The 12,146-nt window shown below is 56.4% G+C and overlaps 1 protein-coding gene across 1 annotated transcript; it reads left to right on the top strand.

Moving 5' to 3' along the window:
• Positions 1 to 209: 209 nt before the first annotated feature.
• LOC140109591 (prostaglandin F2 receptor negative regulator-like) lies at positions 210 to 11,783 on the top strand. Its single transcript, XM_072132097.1, has 3 exons — positions 210 to 364; positions 10,081 to 10,449; positions 11,725 to 11,783. Exons 1-3 carry the CDS (start codon positions 316 to 318, stop codon positions 11,781 to 11,783), a joined length of 477 nt encoding a protein of 158 aa, XP_071988198.1. The 5' UTR covers positions 210 to 315.
• The last annotated feature ends 363 nt before the right edge of the window (positions 11,784 to 12,146 follow it).

The following is a 12,146-nucleotide window of genomic DNA, read 5'->3' as shown; positions in this document are numbered from 1 at the left end:
CTATCATTACGGTAACCTTCGCTCTGTTTGCTCTCAGCCTCTGAAGTTTTTCGCCTCAGTTTCACCTGAATGAAAGAGAAGATCCGCCCTTATTCCGCCCCATCCCAGGCCAACCAATCACAAAGCAGAGCAGGTGAGGCGCAGGCTGCTGATTGGCCGGCAGTTGGGCAGGTGTGATTCCTTACCTAGAGACGTCGTCATGGGAGAGCGTGTGTGAGGGGCGTGATGTGGGCGGACAGTGGGCGTGTTTTGTTGTGTCTAGCCCCTCCCCTGGTCAGTGAATAGAACAAGACGTGCGGCCGCGGCGGGAGCAGCATGAGGAGCCCGGGCACCCCCATAATCACTGTCATAGTGGTACTGTCCGGTGAGTGCACGGCCCGGAGCCCGGGGAGAGACCACCACACCGGGAGGACGGGGGGGAGAGGGACTATGCAGCGCAGGGGTAATACTGGGGTGTGAGGTAACTGTGGGAGCATTAGTGTGGGGGTGGGAAGTGATACTACAGAGGGGCGGGGGTAATACTACAGAGGGGCGGGGGTAATGCTGGGGTGCCGGGGTAATGCTGGGTAACTCTGGGGTATGGGGGTAGACATTGTGGGGGTAACCCTGGGATGCCGGGGGTCATTATGGGGGTAACCCTGGGGTGCCGGGGGTCATTGTGGGGGTAACCCTGGGGTGCCGGGGGTCATTGTGGGGGTAACCCTGGGGTGCCGGGGGTCATTGTGGGGGTAACCCTGGGGTGCCGGGGGTCATTGTGGGGGTAACCCTGGGGTGCCGGGGGTCATTGTGGGGGTAACCCTGGGGTGCGGGGCTAGACATTGCGGGGGTGAAGCTGGGGTATGGGGGTAACCCTGGGGTATGGGGGTAGACATTGCGGGGGTGAAGCTGGGGTATGGGGGTAACCCTGGGGTGCGGGGGTAGACATTGCGGGGGTGAAGCTGGGGTATGGGGGTAACACTGGGGTGCGGGGGTAGACATTGCGGGGGTGAATCTGGGGTATGGGGGTAACACTGGGGTGCGGAGGTAGACATTGCGGGGGTGAAGCTGGGGTATGGGGGTAACACTGGGGTGCGGAGGTAGACATTGCGGGGGTGAAGCTGGGGTATGGGGGTAACACTGGGGTGCGGAGGTAGACATTTCGGGAGTGATGCTGGGGAATGGGGGTAACACTGGGGTGCGGGGGTAGACATTTCGGGAGTGATGCTGGGGTATGGGGGTAACACTGGGGTATGGGGGTAGACATTGCGGGGGTGAATCTGGGGTATGGGGGTAACACTGGGGTGCGGGGGTAGACATTGCAGGGGTAACCCTGGGGTATGGGGGTAACCCTGGGGAATGGGGGTAACCCTGGGGTGCGGGGGTAGACATTTCGGGAGTGATGCTGGGGTATGGGGGTAACACTGGGGTGCGGGGGTAGACATTGCAGGGGTAACCCTGGGGAATGAGGGTAACCCTGGGGAATGGGGGTAACCCTGGGGTGCGGGGGTAGACATTGCAGGGGTAACCCTGGGGAATGGGGGTAACCCTGGGGTGCGGGGGTAGACATTTCGGGAGTGATGCTGGGGTATGGGGGTAACACTGGGGTATGGGGGTAGACATTGCGGGGGTGAAGCTGGGGAATGGGGGTAACCCTGGGGTGCGGGGGTAGACATTTCGGGAGTGATGCTGGGGTATGGGGGTAACCCTGGGGTGCGGGGGTAGACATTTCGGGAGTGATGCTGGGGTAGGTGGTAATACTGTGGGCGGGGGTCACTGCAGGGGTTATACCTGGGTGTGGGTGTAAGTCACCTGGGCCCCTCCCACTAGGGTCCGGCCCCTGTCTCCTCCCCTTTGGACATGTTCACACGTTGCGGTTTCCGCAGTCATTCCCATCCGCTTAGTGTGAACGCAGCCTCGGTCTGGTCTCGTCCTCAGAGCTGACGCTCATTAGTTCTGGTGTCTGGGGGATGACAATGGGCCGTACAGGAATTCCCCCTCCTCCGGGGTCTCACATTCCCTCACAATGGGGGTCGGGGGTCTCACATTACTGTAGCTGCAGACACAAAGACCCCATCCCCTCCCCCCCAGTCTCCAGCCCCTCTACATCCTGGGAACTGATTATACATGATCATCCTGAGCCTCCTGCTTCATAAATAACATGTAAGATTTACAGTGAAGACTGACACCTCCCTTATTACCCCCTAGTGGGGGGGAGAGCGCCCCCTGTGTGTGCAGGAGGGGAGCGCTGGGCTCTGTGTCACAGCAAAACTGGGAATGTTCAATTCCATGGGAACAGCAGACGGATACTGACTCACCTGCCGCTCCCAGGTGTAGTGATGTCACCTGCTTAACCCTTCACTGCCTGACCTGCAAGCTATACAGTCTCCTCTCCCCGGGATGTAATGGCTGATAACAGAGAGTAATAGATTGTATCCCCCCTGTACAGTCTCCTCTCCCCGGGGTGTAATGGCTGATAACAGAGAGTAATAGATTGTACCCCCCCTGTACAGTCTCCTCTCCCCGGGATGTAATGGCTGATAACAGAGAGTAATAGATTGTATCCCCCCTGTACAGTCTCCTCTCCCCGGGATGTAATGGCTGATAACAGAGAGTAATAGATTGTATCCCCCCCTGTACAGTCTCCTCTGCCCAGGCTGATAACAGAGAGTAATAGATTGTATCCCCCCTGTACAGTCTCCTCTTCCCGGGGTGTAATGGCTGATAACAGAGAGTAATAGATTGTATCCCCCCTGTACAGTCTCCTCTCCCCGGGGTGTAATGGCTGATAACAGAGAGTAATAGATTGTATCCCCCCTGTACAGTCTCCTCTCCCCGGGATGTAATGGCTGATAACAGAGAGTAATAGATTGTATCCTCCCTGTACAGTCTCCTCTCCCCGGGATGTAATGGCTGATAACAGAGAGTAATAGATTGTATCCCCCCTGTACAGTCTCCTCTCCCCGGGGTGTAATGGCTGATAACAGAGAGTAATAGATTGTACCCCCCCTGTACAGTCTCCTCTCCCCGGGATGTAATGGCTGATAACAGAGAGTAATAGATTGTACCCCCCCTGTACAGTCTCCTCTCCCCGGGGTGTAATGGCTGATAACAGAGAGTAATAGATTGTATCCCCCCCCTGTACAGTCTCCTCTCCCCGGGATGTAATGGCTGATAACAGAGAGTAATAGATTGTATCCCCCTGTACAGTCTCCTCTCCCCGGGGTGTAATGGCTGATAACAGAGAGTAATAGATTGTATCCCCCCCTGTACAGTCTCCTCTCCCCGGGATGTAATGGCTGATAACAGAGAGTAATAGATTGTATCCCCCCCTGTACAGTCTCCTCTCCCCGGGGTGTAATGGCTGATAACAGAGAGTAATAGATTGTATCCCCCCCCTGTACAGTCTCCTCTCCCCGGGGTGTAATGGCTGATAACAGAGAGTAATAGATTGTATCCCCCCTGTACAGTCTCCTCTCCCCGGGATGTAATGGCTGATAACAGAGAGTAATAGATTGTATCCCCCCTGTACAGTCTCCTCTCCCCGGGGTGTAATGGCTGATAACAGAGAGTAATAGATTGTATCCCCCCTGTACAGTCTCCTCTCCCCGGGATGTAATGGCTGATAACAGAGAGTAATAGATTGTATCCCCCTGTACAGTCTCCTCTCCCCGGGATGTAATGGCTGATAACAGAGAGTAATAGATTGTATCCCCCCTGTACAGTCTCCTCTCCCCGGGGTGTAATGGCTGATAACAGAGAGTAATAGATTGTATCTCCCTGTACAGTCTCCTCTCCCCGGGGTGTAATGGCTGATAAGAGAGTAATAGATTGTATCTGCCTGTACAGTCTCCTCTCCCCGGGGTGTAATGGCTGATAACAGAGAGTAATAGATTGTATCCCCCTGTACAGTCTCCTCTCCCCAGGATGTAATGGCTGATAACAGAGAGTAATAGATTGTATCCCCCCTGTACAGTCTCCTCTCCCCGGGATGTAATGGCTGATAACAGAGAGTAATAGATTGTATCCCCCCTGTACAGTCTCCTCTCCCCGGGGTGTAATGGCTGATAACAGAGAGTAATAGATTGTATCCCCCCCTGTACAGTCTTCTCTCCCCGGGGTGTAATGGCTGATAACAGAGAGTAATAGCTTGTATCCCCCCCTGTACAGTCTCCTCTCCCCGGGGTGTAATGGCTGATAACAGAGAGTAATAGATTGTATCCCCCCCCCTGTACAGTCTCCTCTCCCCGGGATGTAATGGCTGATAACAGAGAGTAATAGATTGTATCCCCCTGTACAGTCTCCTCTCCCCGGGGTGTAATGGCTGATAACAGAGAGTAATAGATTGTATCCCCCCCTGTACAGTCTCCTCTCCCCGGGATGTAATGGCTGATAACAGAGAGTAATAGATTGTATCCCCCCCTTTACAGTCTCCTCTCCCCGGGGTGTAATGGCTGATAACAGAGAGTAATAGATTGTATCCCCCCTGTACAGTCTCCTCTCCCCGGGGTGTAATGGCTGATAACAGAGAGTAATAGATTGTATCCCCCCTGTACAGTCTCCTCTCCCGGGGTGTAATGGCTGATAACAGAGAGTAATAGATTGTATCCCCCCCTGTACAGTCTCCTCTCCCGGGGTGTAATGGCTGATAACAGAGAGTAATAGATTGTATCCCCCCTGTACAGTCTCCTCTCCCCGGGGTGTAATGGCTGATAACAGAGAGTAATAGATTGTATCCCCCCTGTACAGTCTCCTCTCCCCGGGGTGTAATGGCTGATAACAGAGAGTAATAGATTGTATCCCCCTGTACAGTCTCCTCTCCCCGGGGTGTAATGGCTGATAACAGAGAGTAATAGATTGTATCCCCCTGTACAGTCTCCTCTCCCCGGGGTGTAATGGCTGATAACAGAGAGTAATAGATTGTATCCCCCTGTACAGTCTCCTCTCCCCGGGGTGTAATGGCTGATAACAGAGAGTAATAGATTGTATCCCCCTGTACAGTCTCCTCTCCCGGGATGTAATGGCTGATAACAGAGAGTAATAGATTGTATCCCCCCCTGTACAGTCTCCTCTGCCCAGGCTGATAACAGAGAGTAATAGATTGTATCCCCCCTGTACAGTCTCCTCTTCCCGGGATGTAATGGCTGATAACAGAGAGTAATAGATTGTATCCCCCCCTGTACAGTCTCCTCTCCCCGGGATGTAATGGCTGATAACAGAGAGTAATAGATTGTATCCCCCCTGTACAGTCTCCTCTCCCCGGGGTGTAATGGCTGATAACAGAGAGTAATAGATTGTATCCCCCCTGTACAGTCTCCTCTCCCCGGGATGTAATGGCTGATAACAGAGAGTAATAGATTGTATCCCCCCCCCCCCTGTACAGTCTCCTCTCCCCGGGGTGTAATGGCTGATAACAGAGAGTAATAGATTGTATCCCCCCTGTACAGTCTCCTCTCCCCGGGGTGTAATGGCTGATAACAGAGAGTAATAGATTGTATCCCCTCTGTACAGTCTCCTCTCCCCAGGGGTGTAATGGCTGATAACAGAGAGTAATAGATTGTATCCCCCCTGTACAGTCTCCTCTCCCCGGGATGTAATGGCTGATAACAGAGAGTAATAGATTGTATCCCCCCTGTACAGTCTCCTCTCCCGGGGTGTAATGGCTGATAACAGAGAGTAATAGATTGTATCCCCCCCTGTACAGTCTCCTCTCCCGGGGTGTAATGGCTGATAACAGAGAGTAATAGATTGTATCCCCCCTGTACAGTCTCCTCTCCCCGGGATGTAATGGCTGATAACAGAGAGTAATAGATTGTATCCCCCCTGTACAGTCTCCTCTCCCCGGGGTGTAATGGCTGATAACAGAGAGTAATAGATTGTATCCCCCCCCTGTACAGTCTCCTCTCCCAGGATGTAATGGCTGATAACAGAGAGTAATAGATTGTATCCCCCCTGTACAGTCTCCTCTCCCCGGGGTGTAATGGCTGATAACAGAGAGTAATAGATTGTATCCCCCCTGTACAGTCTCCTCTCCCCGGGGTGTAATGGCTGATAACAGAGAGTAATAGATTGTATCCCCCTGTACAGTCTCCTCTCCCCGGGGTGTAATGGCTGATAACAGAGAGTAATAGATTGTATCCCCCTGTACAGTCTCCTCTCCCCGGGTGTAATGGCTGATAACAGAGAGTAATAGATTGTATCCCCCCCTGTACAGTCTCCTCTCCCGGGGTGTAATGGCTGATAACAGAGAGTAATAGATTGTATCCCCCTGTACAGTCTCCTCTCCCCGGGATGTAATGGCTGATAACAGAGAGTAATAGATTGTATCCCCCCTGTACAGTCTCCTCTCCCCGGGGTGTAATGGCTGATAACAGAGAGTAATAGATTGTATCCCCCCTGTACAGTCTCCTCTCCCCGGGATGTAATGGCTGATAACAGAGAGTAATAGATTGTATCCCCCCCTGTACAGTCTCCTCTCCCCCGGGGTGTAATGGCTGATAACAGAGAGTAATAGATTGTATCCCCCCCTGTACAGTCTCCTCTCCCCGGGGTGTAATGGCTGATAACAGAGAGTAATAGATTGTATCCCCCCCTGTACAGTCTCCTCTCCCCGGGGTGTAATGGCTGATAACAGAGAGTAATAGATTGTATCCCCCTGTACAGTCTCCTCTCCCCGGGGTGTAATGGCTGATAACAGAGAGTAATAGATTGTATCCCCCCTGTACAGTCTCCTCTCCCCGGGATGTAATGGCTGATAACAGAGAGTAATAGATTGTATCCCCCCTGTACAGTCTCCTCTCCCCGGGGTGTAATGGCTGATAACAGAGAGTAATAGATTGTATCCCCCCCTGTACAGTCTCCTCTCCCCGGGATGTAATGGCTGATAACAGAGAGTAATAGATTGTATCCCCCCTGTACAGTCTCCTCTCCCCGGGATGTAATGGCTGATAACAGAGAGTAATAGATTGTATCCCCCCCTGTACAGTCTCCTCTCCCCGGGATGTAATGGCTGATAACAGAGAGTAATAGATTGTATCCCCCCCCTGTACAGTCTCCTCTCCCCGGGGTGTAATGGCTGATAACAGAGAGTAATAGATTGTATCCCCCCCTGTACAGTCTCCTCTCCCCGGGATGTAATGGCTGATAACAGAGAGTAATAGATTGTATCCCCCCTGTACAGTCTCCTCTCCCCCGGGGTGTAATGGCTGATAACAGAGAGTAATAGATTGTATCCCCCCCCCCTGTACAGTCTCCTCTCCCCGGGGTGTAATGGCTGATAACAGAGAGTAATAGATTGTATCCCCCCCTGTACAGTCTCCTCTCCCCGGATGTAATGGCTGATAACAGAGAGTAATAGATTGTATCCCCCCTGTACAGTCTCCTCTCCCGGGGTGTAATGGCTGATAACAGAGAGTAATAGATTGTATCCCCCCTGTACAGTCTCCTCTCCCCGGGTGTAATGGCTGATAACAGAGAGTAATAGATTGTATCCCCCCTGTACAGTCTCCTCTCCCCGGGGTGTAATGGCTGATAACAGAGAGTAATAGATTGTATCCCCCCCTGTACAGTCTCCTCTCCCCGGGGTGTAATGGCTGATAACAGAGAGTAATAGATTGTATCCCCCCCTGTACAGTCTCCTCTCCCCGGGGTGTAATGGCTGATAACAGAGAGTAATAGATTGTATCCCCCTGTACAGTCTCCTCTCCCCGGGATGTAATGGCTGATAACAGAGAGTAATAGATTGTATTCCCCCTGTACAGTCTCCTCTCCCCGGGATGTAATGGCTGATAACAGAGAGTAATAGATTGTATCCCCCCTGTACAGTCTCCTCTCCCCGGGGTGTAATGGCTGATAACAGAGAGTAATAGATTGTATCCCCCCTGTACAGTCTCCTCTCCCCGGGGTGTAATGGCTGATAACAGAGAGTAATAGATTGTATCCCTCCTGTACAGTCTCCTCTCCCCGGGATGTAATGGCTGATAACAGAGAGTAATAGATTGTATCCCCCTGTACATCTCCTCTCCCCGGGATGTAATGGCTGATAACAGAGAGTAATAGATTGTATCCCCCCCTGTACAGTCTCCTCTCCCACGGGATGTAATGGCTGATAACAGAGAGTAATAGATATGTATCCCTCCTGTACAGTCTCCTCTCCCCGGGGTGTATGGCTGATAACAGAGAGTAATAGATTGTATCCCCCCCCCTGTACAGTCTCCTCTCCCCGGGGTGTAATGGCTGTAACAGAGAGTAATAGATTGTATCCCCCCCCCCTGTACAGTCTCCTCTCCCCGGGGTGTAATGGCTGATAACAGAGAGTAATAGATTGTATCCCCCCTGTACAGTCTCCCTCTCCCCGGGATGTAATGGCTGATAACAGAGAGTAATAGATTGTATCCCCCCTGTACAGTCTCCTCTCCCCGGGGTGTAATGGCTGATAACAGAGAGTAATAGATTGTATCCCCCCCCTGTACAGTCTCCTCTCCCCGGGATGTAATGGCTGATAACAGAGAGTAATAGATTGTATCCCTCCTGTACAGTCTCCTCTCCCGGGATGTAATGGCTGATAACAGAGAGTAATAGATTGTATCCCCCCTGTACAGTCTCCTCCCCCCGGGGTGTAATGGCTGATAAAACAGAGAGTAATAGATTGTATCCCCCCCCCCCCCTGTACAGTCTCCTCTCCCCGGGATGTAATGGCTGATAACAGAGAGTAATAGATTGTATCCCCCCCCCTGTACAGTCTCTCTCCCGGGGTGTAATGGCTGATAACAGAGAGTAATAGATTGTATCCCCCCTGTACAGTCTCCTCTCCCCGGGGGTGTAATGGCTGATAACAGAGAGTAATAGATTGTATCCCCCCTGTACAGTCTCCTCTCCCCGGGGTGTAATGGCTGATAACAGAGAGTAATAGATTGTACAGTCTCCTGGGGGGCGTGGTATGGGGGTCACATGACTCCTGCCCGCTGTTAACCCCTCCTCCTCTGGGTGCGGTCTCTGGCTCGGTGATTATTGGGACTTGTTCAGACTCGTCTCCGGTGACTGTGAAGCTGCTGGGAAACACAGTCATGGCGTCAGCAGACGCTGCACCCAGGCCCCTCCCACATACGGGGGATCATGTGACCTCACCTCACAGGATGGGGGGGGGCTGTGCTGTATTTTGGGGTCCCCCGGGTGGTAGGGGGCGCTCTCTGGTGGCAGGGGGGGGGGGCGCTCTGGTGGCAGGGGGGGGGCGCTCTCTGGTGGCAGGGGGGGGCTCTCTGGTGGCAGGGGGGGGGCTCTCTGGTGGCAGGGGGGGGGCTCTCTGGTGGCAGGGGGGGGCTCTCTGGTGGCAGGGGGGGGGCTCTCTGGTGGCAGGGGGGGGGCTCTCTGGTGGCAGGGGGGGGCTCTCTGGTGGCAGGGGGGGGGGCTCTCTGGTGGCAGGGGGGGGGGCTCTCTGGTGGCAGGGGGGGGCGCTCTCTGGTGGCAGGGGGGGCGCTCTCTGGTGGCAGGGGGGGGGGTCTCTGGTGGCAGGGGGGGGGCTCTCTGGTGGCAGGGGGGGGCTCTCTGGTGGCAGGGGGGGGGCTCTCTGGTGGCAGGGGGGGCGCTCTCTGGTGGCAGGGGGGGGGGGGCTCTCTGGTGGCAGGGGGGGGCGCTCTCTGGTGGCAGGGGGGGGGCGCTCTCTGGTGGCAGGGGGGGGCGCTCTCTGGTGGCAGGGGGGGGGCTCTCTGGTGGCAGGGGGGGGGGCTCTGGTGGCAGGGGGGGGGGCTCTCTGGTGGCAGGGGGGGGGGCTCTCTGGTGGCAGGGGGGGGGGCTCTCTGGTGGCAGGGGGGGGGCTCTCTGGTGGCAGGGGGGGGGGGCTCTCTGGTGGCAGGGGGGGGGGGCTCTCTGGTGGCAGGGGGGGGGGCTCTCTGGTGGCAGGGGGGGGGGGCTCTCTGGTGGCAGGGGGGGGGGGCTCTGGTGGCAGGGGGGGGGGCTCTCTGGTGGCAGGGGGGGGGGCTCTCTGGGTGGCAGGGGGGGGGCTCTCTGGTGGCAGGGGGGGGGGCTCTCTGGTGGCAGGGGGGGGGGGGCTCTCTGGTGGCAGGGGGGCACTGCGCTGTGACTGTCATGTGACCTTGTCTCTTGCAGGTGCAGTGCTGGGCCGTGTAGTCCGTGTCCCCCCGAGTCCTCTCCTGCGGGTGGAAGGAACCGATGTGGCCATTTCCTGTAACGTCAGCGACTATGAGGGCCCCCGGGAGCAGAACTTTGAGTGGCGCTTCTCCTCGGGGGCGGGGCCTGCTGTGAATGTGCTCAGCACCTGGGACGGCTCTTTCACACAAGACTCTTACCTGGAGCGGGTGAGGTCCGGGGGCGTCCGGCTGGAGAGGATCGGGAATAGCGAGGTCCTGCTCCACGTACAAGACCTGAGGGCCAGCGACGGGGGCAACTACACCTGCATCACCCCCAGCACCGACGCCACCTACAGGGGCAACTACGAGGACCAGGTCCAGATCAAAGGTACCGCCCAGGGGAGGGGCTACACCCCAGGGGAAGGGCTCTAATAGATCCTTCTGGAAGGTATCATCCCTGCCCAGGGGAGGGGCTACACCCCAGGGGAAGGGCTCTGATAGGTCCTTCTGGAAGGTATCATCCCTGCCCAGGGGAGGGGCTACACCCCAGGGGAAGGGCTCTGATAGGTCCTTCTGGAAGGTATCATCCCTGCCCAGGGGAGGGGCTACACCACAGGGGAAGGGCTCTGATAGGTCCATCTGGAAGGTACCACCCCTGACCAGGGGAGGGGCTACACCCCAGGGGAGGGGCTACACCCCAGGGGAAGGGCTCTGATAGGTCCATCTGGAAGGTACCACCCCTGACCAGGGGAGGGGCTACACCCCAGGGGAAGGGCTCTGATAGGTCCATCTGGAAGGTACCACCCTGACCAGGGGAGGGGCTACACCACAGGGGAAGGGGCTCTGATAGGTCCATCTGGAAGGTACCACCCCTGACCAGGGGAGGGGCTACACCCCAGGGGAAGGGCTCTGATAGGTCCATCTGGAAGGTACCACCCCTGACCAGGGGAGGGGCTACACCCCAGGGGAGGGGCTACACCCCAGGGGAAGGGCTCTGATAGGTCCATCTGGAAGGTACCACCCCTGACCAGGGGAGGGGCTACACCCCAGGGGAAGGGCTCTGATAGGTCCATCTGGAAGGTACCACCCCTGACCAGGGGAGGGGCTACACCACAGGGGAAGGGCTCTGATAGGTCCATCTGGAAGGTACCACCCCTGACCAGGGGAGGGGCTACACCCCAGGGGAAGGGCTCTGATAGGTCCATCTGGAAGGTACCACCCCTGACCAGGGGAGGGGCTACACCCAGGGGAGGGGCTACACCCCAGGGGGAAGGGCTCTGATAGGTCCATCTGGAAGGTACCACCCCTGACCAGGGGAGGGGCTACACCCCAGGGGAAGGGCTCTGATAGGTCCATCTGGAAGGTACCACCCCTGACCAGGGGAGGGGCTACACCCCAGGGGAGGGGCTACACCCCAGGGGAAGGGCTCTGATAGGTCCATCTGGAAGGTACCACCCCTGACCAGGGGAGGGGCTACACCCCAGGGGAGGGGCTACACCCCAGGGGAGGGGCTACACCCCAGGGGAAGGGCTCTGATAGGTCCATCTGGAAGGTACCACCCCTGACCAGGGGAGGGGCTACACCCCAGGGGAAGGGCTCTGATAGGTCCATCTCTTTTTCTCTTTCTCTCTCTGTGTATAACCCTCTCTCTCTCTCTCGGCAGTGATCGCTGACCCCCTGCGTGTGGCGGCCCCCCGGGGTTGGCTCTCTCTCTGTGCATAACCCTCTCTCCCTCTCTCGGCAGTGATCGCTGACCCCCTGCGTGTGGCGCCCCCCCGGGTCGGCTCTCTCTGTGTATAACCCTCTCTCCCTCTCTCGGCAGTGATCGCTGACCCCCTGCGTGTGGCGGCCCCCCGGGGTCGGCTCTCTCTCTGTGTATAACCCTCTCTCTCTCTCTCGGCAGTGATCTCTGACCCCCTGCGTGTGGCGGCCCCCCGGGTCGGCTCTCTCTGTGTATAACCCTCTCTCCCTCTCTCGGCAGTGATCGCTGACCCCCTGCGTGTGGCGGCCCCCCGGGGTCGGCTCTCTCTCTGTGCATAACCCTCTCTCCCTCTCTCGGCAGTGATCGCTGACCCCCTGCGTGTG

The sequence above is a fragment of the Engystomops pustulosus genome, unplaced genomic scaffold, assembly GCF_040894005.1.
Source record: "Engystomops pustulosus unplaced genomic scaffold, aEngPut4.maternal MAT_SCAFFOLD_226, whole genome shotgun sequence".
NCBI classification, from domain to species: Eukaryota; Metazoa; Chordata; class Amphibia; order Anura; family Leptodactylidae; genus Engystomops; species Engystomops pustulosus.
Note: the sequence above shows the minus strand (reverse complement) of the source record. Positions and strands in the feature narration are given on the sequence as shown.